Source organism: Carassius carassius, chromosome 26, assembly GCF_963082965.1.
Source record: "Carassius carassius chromosome 26, fCarCar2.1, whole genome shotgun sequence".
NCBI classification, from domain to species: Eukaryota; Metazoa; Chordata; class Actinopteri; order Cypriniformes; family Cyprinidae; genus Carassius; species Carassius carassius.
This window is the reverse complement of record NC_081780.1, coordinates 26185841-26203507: the sequence shown is the minus strand read 5'-3', so window position 1 is coordinate 26203507 and position 17667 is coordinate 26185841. Positions and strand designations below refer to the sequence as shown.

The 17667-nt window shown below is 35.6% G+C and overlaps 2 protein-coding genes across 3 annotated transcripts in view; one reads left to right on the top strand and one right to left on the bottom strand.

Annotated features, from left to right (window-relative positions):
- The window catches only part of LOC132106048 (gastrula zinc finger protein XlCGF57.1-like), a 431800-nt gene that overhangs the window by 73410 nt on the left and 340723 nt on the right, over positions 1 to 17667 (top strand). The gene's annotated exons all lie outside the window — the stretch shown is intronic.
- On the bottom strand, positions 647 to 12813 carry LOC132106132 (membrane-spanning 4-domains subfamily A member 4A-like). Its single transcript, XM_059511778.1, has 9 exons — positions 12705 to 12813; positions 10517 to 10727; positions 10098 to 10208; positions 9935 to 10003; positions 7777 to 7926; positions 5338 to 5454; positions 1614 to 1694; positions 1266 to 1442; positions 647 to 1145 (listed from the first exon to the last, which is right to left on the bottom strand). Exons 2-8 carry the CDS (start codon positions 10700 to 10702, stop codon positions 1368 to 1370), a joined length of 789 nt encoding a protein of 262 aa, XP_059367761.1. The 5' UTR covers positions 10703 to 10727; positions 12705 to 12813; the 3' UTR covers positions 647 to 1145; positions 1266 to 1367.

Sequence of the window (17667 nt, the reverse complement as noted above, 5' to 3'; positions counted from 1 at the left end):
TTCATTTAAATGTTTTTATTTTATTTTGTTGTATGCATTTGTCATTTTTATTTAATTATTTTCTAAAATGTGTATAGGTAGTATTTATAAAGTTTTTAGGTTTTGTTTCAAGTTGCTTTGGATAAAGGCGTCTGCTAAATAACTTAATTGAACTGTTTCAAGTTGCTTTGGATAAAAGAATAAATAAATATTGAAACTTGGTCCACTTTGGACAATACGTTTCAAAAACATTAGTATTTTAAAAGATGTGTGCAAGACACAACATTTAAAAAATGTAGGCCAAATACTTGCCAGGAACCACCAGCTACTGCAAGCATACCCACATTCAGGGTTCTTTTTTGCACCACCATTGGTGCTAAAGAACTCCACTCCTTTCCATGGTGAACTCTGCTGTAGGATCAACCATGGCCAAATAAAAAGCAAATATTGTATAATGTACTGAGGTTCACTGGAAAGGGACTCTCTACAAAAAGGGGTTCTTTCTTTGAGAGAGCCAAGGTGAGTCCACTGAAGGAGAAAAATGTGTTTTTTATTGTTACACCAATGATGTGTCATATTGACCACAGTTCGGACTGTATGAGATGAAAGGAGCAAGAGAGAGCATGAAGAATAGCAAAGCAAAGCCCACACCGGATTATGACCACAGTTTCAGATTTTTAAAAAGAAACATTTATTTAAAAAAAAGAAATGGAGAGAATCAATAAATAATTGCAGCATTCTTGACATAACTTGAAGAAAATCATGAAACAGTTTCAAGTTTTGAATAGATATCTTTTTTGCTTATGTGACTTATGTGAAAACTGCAATTATTATCTGAACAAGTGATTTCTTTATTTGCTTTCATGTTCTCTTTTCTAATGAGAGGACTTTAGAGATAATGGACAGTGAGAAAACCCATTGCAAAGAAAATATATTTAGAAAATATCAGTGTATTAAATTTTTTAACGTTTACATAAAGAATGGCTGCATTCTATGTATGTATTCAATAATATTCTTCATAATGTGTAGATATACATTTGAAAAATATTAATGTATACTGAGATAGTTATAAATATCAATTTTAATTTTCCACCCACCATTATTTTAATACATCCAATAATAAAAAAATCAAAAGCTTTTAACATTTGTATCCAGTTAACACTTTTCTAATATATATATATATATATATATAAGAAATTGAGTGTTTCAGTAAAGCTGTTACAAATAAAAAAATATTTTTTAATATGCATCAGTATATAATATGCATATTATATGTGTAGCCATACATGTTCCATGAATGTATTGCAGTATATTGAAAAATATAAGCACTAGTTTCCCATATATGGAGATTTAATGTATTGCATTATATTTTCATAAGGGGAACATTTTTATTTGAATTCACTGTATTGTGGAGGAGCTTCTGCAGGCTGGTGATGAATGGAAGAGCTGTTGGCCACAGGTATCTACAAGAAAAAAAAACACACTATATGATCAGATTAATGAATACTTTTTTATTGAAAATATTATGTAACAATTATTGAACCAATTACCCAGTGACTTCAAAATTACTAAATTAATATATACATAAAATTTACTCAAATTGCAACTAAACTGGGTTTACAAGTTTCTCATACCTCCGAGCTGTTAAGAACATGGAATTGAATGGGCCTGAAATCAGAGGGCTGTGGTGGTAGAACCTGAGGGACAAACTGCACCTTTGGGGGAAAAAAAATGTGCATGTAATGTTTTAATAATTGTTACTGCGAGATGGCAGACATGCATCAGTATAGGTTTGCATTTGTGACCATACAGTAAAATCAGAAATTTTATTAAACCAAATGAATCCTTAAACTCATTTTGTGGTTCTAATATGCTGAGTATGAGGTGCGAGGTGGAATATTTTGAAATGACCAGGTTTGTTGGATTATTATTTTTTTGTTCTATCAGGAGGATAAAATGTGTATCTATCAGAAAACACACAGGTTGAACTCGGGCCTTAAGTTCAAGTATAACCTAAGAACACCTGACCAAATATTTCACATGTAGAAATTTATCCACCCTGTTAACCGACATAGATAGGGTATAGAACATGCTAGAAGAAGATTAACGTGCCGTATTAACTGTCAAAACAGGGTGTAAGGTACATGTTATGTTTAAGACCAGGGGTTCTCAAACCTCTCCATGAAGTACCCCCAGCACTGCACGTCTTGTTTGTTCCCCTACAGTAGGTGGACAACCAGAGTGACCTTTACACAGGGTATCTTATGCATGCTATTTTTTAATAAACAGTCATTAACCTATATATAGGCCTATATATATACAATTTGTATTTTTGAATTATGTCTTTACCGTTTGACCAAAAGTTGAGAATTTGATCGCACTGGTGCCTAACACGCACATATTCATTGGAAACGGTATTCGAGCAGCTGTCCACTGGCATCTTTTTGCTAAGAATGTTTTTTTCCATCAATTCTGAAACAGGCATGAACTACAAAGCCTATTTTACCTTTTGCATTTGAACACAGTCGTGTGAACACAACCAGCCTATAATGGTAAAAATCCACTCACTCATTGTTTTATAATCTCAATAAATCATAAACAGTCTCTCCACACAAGCAGTTCCAGATTTCTCAATACTATGACTTCATACTCATATTTGGTTCAAAAGAAAGAGACAACGTTTTAATGGTCTAGGAACTTTTCAAATGACAAAATATTTGTCCTTCAATCAGAAAAGTAAAACAATGCAGTTGTATTTTGAAATGTTTTAACTAATCTAGTGCTTAACTCATCAAGTAAACAGATTTTTTTAAATACAGTTTTTTAAAAAACTGTATTTTTTAGTAATACATATAGCACTTGGTGGAAAAACAGGCTTTAATATGACTATATTTATATATAAAGTAATGATGATGCAATAATAATTGGCCTCAAATAATGTTTCCAAATCAAGTGCATGGTTTTATTGAACAACACCATTAAACCCATAATGTAACATGCCTATAATATGTATTCTCAGGATCACGTTTGAACAGGGCCTTTTCAAAAATCCCAGTAAATTTGTTCTGGCAATCATATTATTCTTAAGGAGATGACATTATTACTCTGAGCTGTTTACAACGCTCTGCTTCTTTTTAATAGCTTTTCTTTGTAAATATGACGCTAGATGGAAATCTTTGACTATTGAGCTTCAGATCTTTTTCATTGTGGTCGCGCTTTAGACCCAGGCTTCTTTTCCTTTCATCAGCTAATGCGCGTCTCAAGCAGGGTTGCCAGGTTTTCACAACAAAACCCACCCAATTGCTACTCAAAAATTTCCTAGTCGCATTTCACGGGGGGGGGGGATTCGGGGAGTTTTGTCATGCCCTGACATTTGTGCTTTTTTCAGTTTCTTATAAACATCTAAATGGCTAAAGTCTAATCTCACTGTAATCAGCACAAACTGGGCTGTAATAATATGTGAGCAGCATGTATGTACATGATTGTGTTTTTGAGAAAAACATTTTTTATGCGTGGTTATTGAAAAACTAAAAATGTTAAATCACTTGAATAAGGCCATAAAACACATAAAGAACAATGGTTCCCGGGATTTTTGAGAACTGGAGCTTGTAGCCTAGAATTTTTCTTTCTAAATGATGTGAAAATCATCTTGTTTACTCACTCACAGAAAACAGTATATTGATTTCAATTTTCTAAGATACTTTTTGTTGGTAAAAGTCATATGCGAGTAGGCATCAACTATCATGAATATCATTGTGATTTACACCTGAGAAGACAAAGGCCCTCATAATGAGCTGCATAATGAGCCTTTCAGTCATCTGTGCCACTGAGAGGAAGGAGTTACAAGAAAGAATGTGAGGACAAAATAAATCTATATAATTTTATGTTTGTAGTTTATTTAGAATATGTTTAATTATCCCACAACATAATTTAATATTCACTTGCGAGTGCAGTTAAACAGTTTATTACGAACAATCAAAGCTGACTTTCAAAGCTGAATTTTTTGCATCATTACTCCAGTGACACAATCCTTCAGAAATCCTTTTAACAATCTGATTTTCTACAAAAAAAAAAATATTGTTATTATTATCATTATTTTTATTAATGTTGAAAAGAGTTGAGGATTTTTTTCAGGTTTTTTAGGGGAGATAAATTGAAAGAACAGTATTGTTAGTTACATTTGTTACAGTTACATTTATATTATTTACATCAAGCTTTTGAATAGTATAGTATTGTATATTGTTATTGAAACTTCATAATGTTTCACCTGATTATACATTTAGTCAGGAATTATAGTAAAAAAAAAGTCTAGTAAAATGTTTACACGTTATGTGAAAACTAGTACAAGTATATAAATGAATAAAAAGAGACTTACTCATGTTTATGATCTCTGCTGAATAAAGTGCTTCATTCTTTCTTTTCCTGAGGAAATCCAAATCTGAAATCCTCAACCACATGACATCTTTTTGGGGTGAATTATGTCTTATTCCTCTCATCGCGAAGCAAACAGTAAAATAAAAAAACTTGAATAGGCATGTTGCGTTGTCTTTTGTTGTGTGGGCGTATTCAAGCCGCGCGCTTCAGTTTGAATCTGAATAGCGCGTTCGGCACGGGGACGTGGTCACATTAGATATAATGAAGGGAGACGTGAAAAAAAGACATCGTGTTGTTTTCATATGGACTACTTTATCACAGAATATCTGTTTTTTCGGCGGAACTTGTTTAGTTTAAAAGTAGACATGTCAAGCTTTCTATAGATATCTCTCTCATGTCTCTTCGTTGAGTATTCACGGAGTTACAGTTCATTTTAATGACGTGTTTGTAAATGAAGATCAGCGCAGACAAAGGCTGCAGACAGCACACCTTGTTTGTTATCTTTATTTTATAAATGCACAAAGTTTTGTTGTTATTATGTCTGTATACAAAGAAAAAAGTAAACCCTTTACAGATTCAATTGATGTATTGCTCTTATCTGTACGATCAAAACTGAAAGTGTAATTTAAGTTCTTTTCGGGGTTATCAGGAGAAAATGCCTCATAACGCGTATACGTGTTAATATCATGTTATTGGGGTCACTTCATCCCCGCAGACATGAAAAACAACCTGCAGCAACAGTCCTAACATGGCAACACTGATCTTGTGTTTATAAGAACAGAAACTTCTGATTGGTTGAGATTGAAAGCTTTGTACCTCTCATACATTGGTAGGCGAACTTGAACTTGAACATGTTTTTAAATGTAGATGTTTTAAATGTAAATGTGTTCCCCAGACGCCACACGCCAGAGAACCGGCACGGTGCCGGAGACACACACACACACACAAAATGTTTGAGAACTCATGATTTGCCTCATTACTCACCGGAGAAGGACAACAGCAGGTGCTAGCTTTACAGGCAAATCCTGACAGACAGATGGAGATGATAAACTCAAGCAAGGAGAATACCAACAATACACCACTGATTCCCCTGAAGAGAGTCTGAGGAAAAAAAAATCAAAATGAGCACAAATAATTGTTACAAAACAAATGATAATTACTACCGTATTTTTCGGACTATAAGTCACACCTGAGTATAAGTCGCATCAGTCCAAAAATACGTAATGATGAGGAAAAAAACATACAACCCGAATTCCGGAAAAGTTGGGACGTTTTTTAAATTTTAATAAAATGAAAACTAAAGGAATTTCAAATCACATCAGCCAATATTTTATTCACAATAGAACATAGATAACGTAGCAAATGTTTAAACTGAGAAATTTTACACTTTTATCCACTTAATTAGCTCATTTAAAATTTAATGCCTGCTACAGGTCTCAAAAAAGTTGGCACGGGGGCAACAAATGGCTAAAAAAGCAAGCAGTTTTGAAAAGATTCAGCTGGGAGAACATCTAGTGATTAATTAAGTTAATTGATATCAGGTCTGTAACATGATTAGCTATAAAAGCTTTGTCTTAGAGAAGCAGAGTCTCTCAGAAGTAAAGATGGGCAGAGGCTCTCCAATCTGTGAAAGACTGCGTAAAAAAATTGTGGAAAACTTTAAAAACAATGTTCCTCAACGTCAAATTGCAAAGGCTTTGCACATCTCATCATCTACAGTGCATAACATCATCAAAAGATTCAGAGAAACTGGAGAAATCTCTGTGCGTAAGGGACAAGGCCGGAGACCTTTATTGGATGCCTGTGGTCTTCGGGCTCTCAGACGACACTGCATCACTCATCGGCATGATTGTGTCAATGACATTACTAAATGGGTCCAGGAATACTTTCAGAAACCACTGTCGGTAAACACAATCCGCCGTGCCATCAGCAGATGCCAACTAAAGCTCTATCATGCAAAAAGGAAGCCATATTTGAACATGGTCCAGAAGCGCCGTCGTGTCCTGTGGGCCAAGGCTCATTTAAAATGGACTATTTCAAAGTGGAATAGTGTTTTATGGTCAGACGAGTCCAAATTTGACATTCTTGTTGGAAATCACGGACGCCGTGTCCTCCGGGCTAAAGAGGAGGGAGACCTTCCAGCATGTTATCAGCGTTCAGTTCAAAAGCCAGCATCTCTGATGGTATGGGGGTGCATAAGTGCATACGGTATGGGCAGCTTGCATGTTTTGGAAGGCTCTGTGAATGCTGAAAGGTATATAAAGGTTTTAGAGCAACATATGCTTCCCTCCAAACAACGTCTATTTCAGGGAAGGCCTTGTTTATTTCAGCAGGACAATGCAAAACCACATACTGCAGCTATAACAACAGCATGGCTTCGTCGTAGAAGAGTCCGGGTGCTAACCTGGCCTGCCTGCAGTCCAGATCTTTCACCTAGAGAGAACATTTGGCGCATCATTAAACGAAAAATACGTCAAAGACGCCCACGAACTCTTCAGCAGCTGGAAATCTATATAAGGCAAGAATGGGACCAGAAGGGGTTGTATATAAGTCGCACCGGACTATAAGTCGCATTTATTTAGAACCAAGAGAAAACATTACCGTCTAGAGCCGCGAGAGGGCGCTCTATGTTGCTCAGTGTAGACTACAAGAGCACTGAGCACCCTCTCGTGGCTGTAGACGGTAATGTTTTCTCTTGGTTCATTTCTCTCGGTTCATGTCAAATTAATTTTGATAAATAAGTCGCACCTGACTTTAAGTCGCAGAACCAGCCAAACTATGAAAAAAAGTGCAACTTATAGTCTGGAAAATACGGTACTCACACTGGTACACTGAATGCTCAGCAGTCAATCATCTACTATCCTTGAGGTTGATATAGTAATATAACAGATTTTCTAAACGGCAAATTAGCGTGAGAACACAATCCCATAAAAGTGTCGGTGAGAGTGAAATGTTCTTTGTGTGATCCACTGACAAAGAGCACATTAAAGAAAACAGGCACAGCATCTCATTTCCATAATGACCAGTGCAATTTAATGCAAATAAAAAGGAAAACTGTACAATTGCAAATATAACAGAGGTCATAAATATAACTGTGTCCCTTTCGCTGATGTTTCGCTGCATGTCTTGACAGTAGTTTAAACGGTTAAAGATGGTTTGCACTGCCACAAACTGCTAATAAATCAGGCTCTTATAGGTCAAACTGGACTGAGTTTAGTATAAACATATACTGCGAATGACTTCTTGCATTGTAAATGATCTATAAACTACTGAAATGCCAGATAAAAAGAGTGAACAGATGAGTGCAGAAGAAGGCTTGTGTACTGACCACACAGTGATCTTACTGTAATTACTAAATAAAAGTTTCATTTCCATTTAGACACAATATGAAATGAAATGTGTACATAAAATTTTATGACATACCTTATACCTTGTCTCTAAATAATAACAGTCATTATCACTGCAGTAACTGTAACTGAACATTGGTCCTGAAGCCAAATCTATTGAAGTGAAAATAATGGCGATGACTGCGGTTAAAGTACTGAAAATGTTCATTACAAGTGAAGCATTCACCTGTAGACAGAAGAAAAGATTTAGGAATTAGCAAGAACTTTAAAACGTTGTTAACATGTCACGTACACTTATATACAAAATATATAAATTATAAAAAATACTCTAATTGACATGAATGAATAAATAAAAATGCAAGGTCCAGGCACAAATGACTGTCCAGTCTGTCTTCACTTAATTATTATTATTTTTTTGTTAACAGCAAATATACTGTTAAATACACTGTTAAAGAAGACAACTTCAAATCCTTCCCCTTACTGTTATATATAGTTCAAGTTGAGCTTTGTTGTCATTCTGCTACATGTGTGGACATACTGTGGAACTAAATGCCGTGTCTCGCAGGACCACGGTGCTACATAAACATAATATAAACATACAACACTAGACATCAGAACAGTGTTTAGACCTACATAGCTAACTATCTGAAGTGGTTCATATCCTATAAATAATTGACTATACATTTGTCCAGCCCACTCAGCTGTGTGTAGCACACTCAGAATTGCACAATGTTTTACTTGAAACATGGAGTGTTTATAAGAAGTTGTCTGGTGCATGTATATATAGAGGACACTTTCTTATAAACTTTCCATGTTTCAAGGAAAACATTGTGCAATCCTGAGTGTACTACACACAGCTGAGTGGACTGGACAAACCACCTGTAGAAAAAAAAACACTTCCTCTCTTTGTATATATATATATACACACACACACACACAAATACTGTATATACTGCATATATATATATACTGTATAACTTTTTACTGTAAATAGTTGATTTATTTAATTAATCCATAGTTACATCGAATGCCTTTTCTGCATCCAACAACAGAATATCTAGATCCTGGGCCAAGCTCCCATTCAGAGTATGTGACACTGAAAAGATTTGGATGTTACGCTGCAAAAAAGGCTTATCTTATGTAGTATTTTTGTCTTGTTTCTAGTCAAAATATCTAAACATTCTTAAATCGAGATGCATTTGCTAGTTAATTTACTATTAACTAGCAACATTATGATATTTAGTCTTGATTCCTTGGTGGGGAAATTTCCTCTGATTATTATATATTATATGAGATAATTTGAATTTTGCCTACAACAATTAAAAGTATCTGGCAGCTGGGTAAGAATTTTTTTTCTTAAAACAAGATTCTTTTTCATACCCCACTCGCAGATAATTGTAATGTTTTAAGCAAAATTCAAAAAAAAAAAAATTCACAAAATTCCCGATTGTATCTGCTCATAGATGGATCCTCTGATAGGAGGAACACAATGGCCAATCAGAGGTGGTTAAGAATACACTCAACAGATCTCAAAATGCTCGCGGGGAATGCTGGTATTGTCGATGTCTCGTTTTAATGAATACTGTGTGAAAAATCTCAGGAGCTACACAATATACATCTTACACCATCATCCACTCAAATATTTCCCCAGGCCCTCAGATTTGACGTTATTACTTCTTGAAACTCGATTGGCTAGTAGTGTTTTTATGTAGACAAGTCATATTATGTTATGACATCCACCACAGAAGATTAATAATGGTGGTTTCTCAATTCCAGTCCTCGGCTCGCTCACCACCGCTCTGCACATTTTGTATGTATCTCTTATCACTTCAATTCGACTGTAATTGCCCTGCGTAGTGGACATCACAGATCATACTACCATGATTCCAGTTCAAAGGGAATGTCTCCGTTCCATTTAAAGTACATTAAAGTGTGCGAGGCGTGAATTTCAATGGTATTTATTTACAAAGGTATATTATTTCACACTTCTCTAGTAAGTTTTGTCTGTGTGTGAAGACGCTGCAGTGCAAATCCGTGAATGAATGTTCCAAAGTAAAATAAACTTCAAAGGATTTCCCTTCTCAGGGACCCTGACAAGAGGAACATGTGGAGCTCTCTTCTATTGAGTGTTAAATAAGAGATGCGTGCAAAATATGCAGAGCGGTGGGTCACCGAGACTGGAATTGAGAACTGCTGGCTTAGACCCTTAAAAGTAATAACTGCTGGATACATACCAAACACAAACTGGAAGCTGAATTAATTTTATTTTCTGCAGAAATGCAGAGTGCGCCTGCTATAATGTACTGGGAAGAGAAAAAGGCAAAAATGAATTCTTGCTTTGGAATATGTAGCTTGTATCACAAAAGACTTGAATTTGATTGTATAATAATTTCTTACCAGGAGAGATCCCCAGTAAGGAAGACCAGTGATAACAAAGATGGACTGTGCAAAAACGGTACACACAATGCCAAACAGGAAAGTCAGCACACCAATCATTATCTGAACCGTCTGTGAGGGACAAAAATAATGCAGAAAGTGTGAGAATGTAGAGTGTGACAAGATTATTTCATAAAGGGGAACAATTTAAATATACAATATCAATTTATGGCAGCTGTAGTTATGTACTTATGATTGTACAAGAAATGTGTCATATATATATATATATTCTGCAAGTGTGGAACTAATTTGTATGAATGTTGCATGTCACGTTCTTCAATAAAAAATATGCTTTGTTAGTGTGTGGTCTACTCATTTAAAATCTATTCAAAACATTCAAAATAAAAGTCAATTATCTGGGTTCATGAGACTTTTCTCACCCCAAGGGCTTTCGGTTGGCCTTTCAGAAATGCCTGAAGTCCACGAAGAGGTGAAACTCCCGCCACCTGTTGTACATAGACAGGCACAGGAGCATTTGTCACCGTGGTAACAGGTATTGTTTGTGTCGGTGGTTGAAACTGGATGATGAACGTTGAGGAGTTCATGGGTATGACTGTGCTGGACATTCTGGTGTCTGAATCTCAAACTGACCTGTACCAAACCAGAGTTAATCAAAACATGTAAACGATTGTGATAATATATTTCAATCGTATATAACACACAATACATGTTTACATTTATATACCTAATTTAGATTTAAGGTATTTAGCAGATTCTCCTTTCTGAAGACATCTACAAAAGTGACCTGGCTGCAATTATAGATACATTTATTAACAATTTATTAAATCCATTTATGTATACCATGTTAGTTAACAACACACAAACATAATGCAAAGATTTTTTATGAAGGTAGTCAAACGTAGTGTAATATCTTCCAAAATCTTCCATAAAAGTGGCTGGACGAGGAACAAGACAAAATGAGTGAAGGAGACGCTGAATAAAAATGTAAATTCACTTTCAGACAGTAGGTGGCGCTTATGAAACAGCAGAAGTCAAACAGTATTTACTTGTTTTGTAGGAATGTAAAGATCCACTCAACTCATGATGCAATAAGAATCTCAATACTGACATGATACAAATTATAAATGAGAAGTTGTCTTAATTATTGCTTGGACAAAATGCTGCACATTTCAACTAATTATTTTTGTTAATAAACAAAAACATGGGGGAAGTCGTGGCCTAATGGTTAGAGAGTTGGACTCGCAATCGAAGGGTTTCACATTACATTTACATACGTTTAGTCATTTAGCAGACACTTATCCAAAGCGACTTCCAAATGAGGACAATGGAAGCAATCAAACACAACAAAAGAGCAATGATATACAAGTGCTTAAATGCAGTACACATAGCAAGGGCTTTTAAATATGAATAAATAGAAAATGGATAGAATAGAAAAAAGAACAGAAAGCTAGTTGGATTTTTTTTTTTTAAGAATAGAATTAAATAGTGTTAAAGTTCGAGGGTCAAATAAAGATGGAAGAGATGTGTTTTAAGCCGATTCTTGAAGATGGCTGAGGACTCAGCTGCTCGGATTGAGTTGGGGAGGTCATTCCACCAGGAGGAACATTTAATTTAAAAGTCTGTAAAAGTGACTTTGTGCTTCTTTGGGATGAACAATCAAGCGACGTTCACTTGCAGAACGCAAGCTTCTAGAGGGCACATAAGTCTGAAGTAACACATTTAGGTAAATGGGTGCAGAGCCAGTGGTAGTTTTGTAGGCAAACATCCATGCCTTGAATTTTATACGAGCAGCTATTGGAAGCCAGTGCAAATTGATAAACAGGTGTGACGTGCCTGCACCACTCATATCTGTATATAAAATCATAAAAACAGAGCACAAAACATGAGCTATTATCAGTCTGTTTTTATAAACTACAGAACCATCTTGTGGTTCTTGATGTCAGAAAAATAATTAAAAAAATGCTAGAAGATTGTTGTCTGGTATATTTTCACTGCAAACCAACACAAGAAATGGCACAAATATAATCCTGTGGGACTGCCTACATCGACCTTGTTCTTTTGAAAGAGGAAGTAAGCGGTTTTCGTCGCTGTTCGTCGAGAGTTAATGGGAAGAATAACAAAGTGCGTGTTAGGCCTAAACAAAACAGTGTGTTTATAATTAAGAAAATATATATAAATAATATCGTAAGAAACAACTATTTGCATATCAAAGAGCGAAACGAGCTGTTTTGTATAGCTAAAAATAGATAAATAAATTATAAATAGCCGCGTCCAATCTAAAGGGGAAAATAATGTGGATATTATTTTTCGTTCAGCATTAATGTCGTTTAATTCCGTCCCCACTCTTTCCCACTTCATTTACTGTACTATATAATGTTAATATGAAACAAATAATAGGCCTTGTTTGTGAACATATCCGAAACCATAACAGTGGACTTCGATGTGACTCATTATAGATTCGAATTCGTATCAATTTGTAATAAATACATGTAATGATAAACTATTCATGAATTGACTCTTCGACTCGACTTAAACACACGCACACATCTAATATTGTTACATTTATACGACGTGCATCATATCATGAGAAGAAAATGCTGGACTTACCGATTATTGAGACAGAAGTTGTAAGCTTGTGTTTACAGCGATCTTAACTGATGAGGAACTGGTTCTTTTGGTTTCAATTTACCTGTGAACACCTATACGATCAAATGACAAGCAGCATCCCTGCTGTGATTGGTCCATTCTGACTCTAAAACGGCTGTGATTGGCTCATGTCGGGCTGCGCGCAGCCCTCGTCCTTGAAGTCACCTCATATATAAAACACACGTCATAAATATCGAGTGTTTCTCGGAAATAAGAGACTGGATTGTGGTCAAACAGGGCGATATAAAGATGTGCAGGAGGAAATATAATGTTTACTAATGCAAGTGTTTCTCTGAAATAAGAGACTGGATTGTGGTCAAACAGGGCGATATAAAGATGTGCAGGAAGAAATATAATGTTTACTAATGCACGTGACCTACAACTAAACTGTTCTCTTACACAATCATTACTGGATGGTAAGATATAGTTATATATATATATATATATATATATATATATATATAGTTATATATTTATATATATACATATATATATATAGTTATATTCTTTATCATTTACACACACTAAGATTCTTTTTGATAAAGAATGACACAAATATTTTCATTATTGTGACTGGACTCTCACAGTAATTATGAACATGCTCATTTGATGTTGCCTTAAACATTTATACAAATGTAATACTTGCTCAAAATGGCAGTCACATTTATTTTTGGTGTTTAATAAGATTTCTTCTCCTCCAGAGTCCAAACTGATGACTGTTTGACTGATGATGACAATAAAAAGTCTCATTTATCTCTGATTATGTCTTTTGAACTTATTTTTAAAATATAGATTTTTGTAAATCATATAAAGGGAAAAGGGGGCATGTTTTTTTTTTTTTTTTTTTTTTTTTTTTTTTAGCAATCATGCAAACATTCTATCTACTGGTCCTTTTCTTAACCACAGTCTCAGATAAGACTTTTAAGTATAGTTTTATGTAGACAGACCATGATTCAGTTTTGTTAATGTTAGAAAAGTAAACAGTTTAATTGTGTGATTTTTGATAAACATATAGACATATATTCACAACAGAACAAAGAGAACATAAATAAAAACTAAAAGAATTTAAAATCTGTACTGTACTAGAATTAGTCTAATTCACCTGATTAGTTCATTTTATGAGTCTTTGGTGTTTTCAAGTCGTTCCTTTATTACATGACAGACCCATAAGCGTAACCAACGCTGTCTGAGCCAGAAAAAGAATTGATTAGTTCTTTTTATTATTATTATTATTAATGCCAAGGTACCAAAGATAAAAGTACAGAGAATGTCAATATTGCATACAAAGAGGTGGCATTACATGCAAAGCACCATTTACAAATGTATGTAAACATAAAAATAAATAATACTAAATGAAAGCTTAAACAAAATAAAACAGCCTTAAAAAGATTAAACGGTTTTAACAGCCTTAAGATTTTTGGAAGATTAAATAAAAAATAAATAATAATAATTAATTAATTTATACCACTGTCTTCATCCATTGAGCCATGGCTTTTCTTTAGTTTTTTTAATGGGGCACAAAACAATTAACATGCAATTTAGTGCAAATTGCTTTCATATTGTGCTTGTCTGTAAAGAGTAGCCAATATGTTTATTATTAATATGGTTAGTGTGCTCCAATGTCACTGTTTTAGTAGGATACAATTAAGTTAAGTGTTTGTGAAACAGTCCAAGGCCACACCCCAAACTAATGGTACAGTCCAAAGCGCAAATTTGAAAAAAAAAAACACTTTTAAAAAAAAACTTTTAGAATCAGTTTATATCATTTTATTTATTCAAATAATAATTTCTGAAGTCCCAAATGAGCAAAAGTAAAATTGAAAAAAGGAGAGAAAATGGCAATTATTAATTTATGAAGTATCTGAAAATGAATGTTTAATTCACAGTTTTAGTGCTAGATAGCTGCATTTGAGTGGCTTTAATTTGTATTTGGGAATGCAATATTTGTCATTAGAAACATTCATAAATCATTCTTAAAATTTTTGTGGAAACATACCACTCAAACATTTGTGGTAAGATTCAAAAAAGAAAAAAAAAGATAAATAAATTAATATTTTTACTCATCATACACTAAAGTAATTAAAAGAGCATTTAAAATTACATTTAAAATGTTTCAAAATAATTTTGTTTTGATAAAACAAACAGTTAGTGCTGTTCTTTGCCCTTTTTATATAAGAATCCTGAAAAATAAAATTTCCACCAAAAATATTAACGACCATAGGTGTCATTTACACTTGGGACAGGTCCCCACCACTTTTCGAAAGCATTTGGTTAAAATGTTCTAAAAAATCAAGTGAACCAAGAAATGTTAAAGGTTTATTTGCACAAAATAAAACATGCAATGCAGTTTAGATACAGAAAGAAACAATGTACATTGTCCAAAAAAAGTAACTTAAACAAAACAAACTATTACTGATTCTAAAATTACCTAAAAACATGCATGCGCCGATCAGTAACTTGAACAAATTCTTGACACAGTTTCTTCTTGTCCAAGTTATACATTCTCTCTCTGTGAACATGACAAACAGGCACACTGTTGAGTAGGGTTTGTGACATTGAAGAGCGCAGCCAGGTCTTCAGGCGTCTCGAGGCTTTGAAGCTTCTCTCTGCTTCAGCAGATGAGACAGGAACAACAAGCAACAAACGCAGAAGTGCCTCAACTTGACTGAAGAGACCACGGACCTCGGGAACCATGTTTCTCATGATTTCTGTCACTTCTGAGCAGGTTTTGTAGGTGTAATTGACAGTGAACATGGCCAGCTGCACCTTCAGGGACTGGAACTGCAGCTCTGGATACAGGTCAACCACGTCATCAACTTGACCTGAGAGTAGAACTTTCTCCAGCTTGACCAGGTGCTGTAGCCCTTCCTGTTCAGACCGCTTTGTCAGCTGTGTTGTTACAATGTCAAGGACTTGGAACTGTACACGGTAGTACTCCTGATCTGTGGATGGAATGTAGGGCTCAGCTGGGCCAGCATATCTCCTCTGTGGCTTTTGTAAATGTGGACTCTTTATTGGTTCGATGTCCAAAGATGTAACCAGATCAGTTGCACTGGTGTAGACTTTGATGAATGCTTCTTCGGTTCGTTGGCTCTGAAAGTGTTTTTTCACACAGTCAATTGCACTTAACATGCCTCCAATTGTTTTCCCTCTCCCCTGAAGTCAAGTGGTGCCCTTTTGGAACCGCTCATGAAGGCCATTAGCTCTAGAAGCTGTGTCGGATGTGTTGGACGAAGCCATCTCTTCCAATGCAGCCAAGACTGCCTCATATTGACCAAGGATGGCGTCAATGGCTGGGGTGCGCACTGTCCAACGTGTTGGGCACAAAGGTTTGAGTGTGATGTAGGAACCACTTGTGGACTTTGCAACAGACTTGAAAATGGCCTTAAATTTGCCTGGTTGTCCAAACAAGCAGCCCAACTCAAGGGTCCACTGCAATGCATCCCTCACAATCGGTGTGGTTGAGTAAGCTGCTTGCGTGACTAGGTTGACGCAGGGAGGCCCACAGTGAACATAAATAGCAAGTGGCTGTTCTTTTCTGATGTGAGCCTGTACTCCCGACAGATGTCCTGACATATTGGCTGCTCCATCATAGGTCTGGCCACGCAGTCCTGAAAGGGGTAAGTTCAGATGGAGTAGCACATCAGAGACAATCTTAGAAATTTGCTCATCTGTGGTGGAACAAGTTTCGCAGAGGCCAACGAATTCCTCTCGTGGTTTCAAGTCGGAATCAACATAGCGGAGACAGATGGACTCCTGCTCTGTGCCACTTATGTTCTGTGTTCCATCAATTATTACTGAATATTGGACCACTGGTAAAGCCTGGATTTCCTCTGCAATGTTGCGAATGATGGTATTGCTCATTAAACTTAATATTTTGTTTTGAACGACAGGGCTGGTGTAGCTGTGGTTCCGTTTTAAACAGTGTCCAAGGGAAGGGTCATCCTCTGCCTTAAGAATGATTCATTTCCATTCCCTCTTAAAACTAGTCCTTGTTGGGCCAAGTACTTAACAGAGCTTAATATTTTTAGTAAGTTTGACCTGGCCTCCTCTTGTGCAGTTGCCAAAACACTGGATAGTTGGGCATTACTTGATTTTGGCTCATAAATGTGCGTAGTCACTGCAATGTGGTGTGTTTTGCTGCTTGAGTGTTGCTCACAACCCTCCTCAGCCCGTCTCCAGTTCCTAAAGACTTTCAAAATAAATGTTGGCTCTGTATTTTTGGCTAGTGAAGATGTTTGCTTTGAAAAGGCCTTGGTGCAATAAAAGCACAAAACTCCTTTCAGTCTAGGACAGTAGTGTAACCAAGGGAAATCAATGAACCAGCTCTTCTGAAATTGAAGCATCTTGTAGGCCAACTTCTGCACCTCAATAAACTTGGGATGAGGGTGATGTGGCTCAGTCAAAGGGTAAATTTGCTCTGCCTCAGATTCTACTTGTTCCTCATCTACAGTGCCTTCATGCTCGGATTCCTCATCCTCATTGTTCAGATTTGGCCCTTTCTCCCTGACATCAGCCCTAGCACCAACCACTGCCTGCTGCAGATCCCATTGAAATAAATGTAATTGTACAATAAATATGAATGTCTTGTATTTTTAATGTGTAAGATGCACTTTGTAAACATTTTATAACACAGTTGAAATAATCTTAAATGAAGTAGCCTATTTAAATATCAAAACTCTTGCTCTTTCTCCTGCTCTCCATCAGCACTTACAGTGGAAACCGTCTGCTGCTGAAGCTGGTGTGAGATTATACTAACCCACAACCCACAACCAAATAAGACACCATAAACTAAGCAACAGTCTACAATGTCTGCAACATCTTTTTTTTAATTGTCAAATACTCAAAAAGTGTAAGATCCACTTTTTAAATTGATAAAATAAAATCTTAATATACAACTGAGTTGCAACTGGCTGCTGCTGAT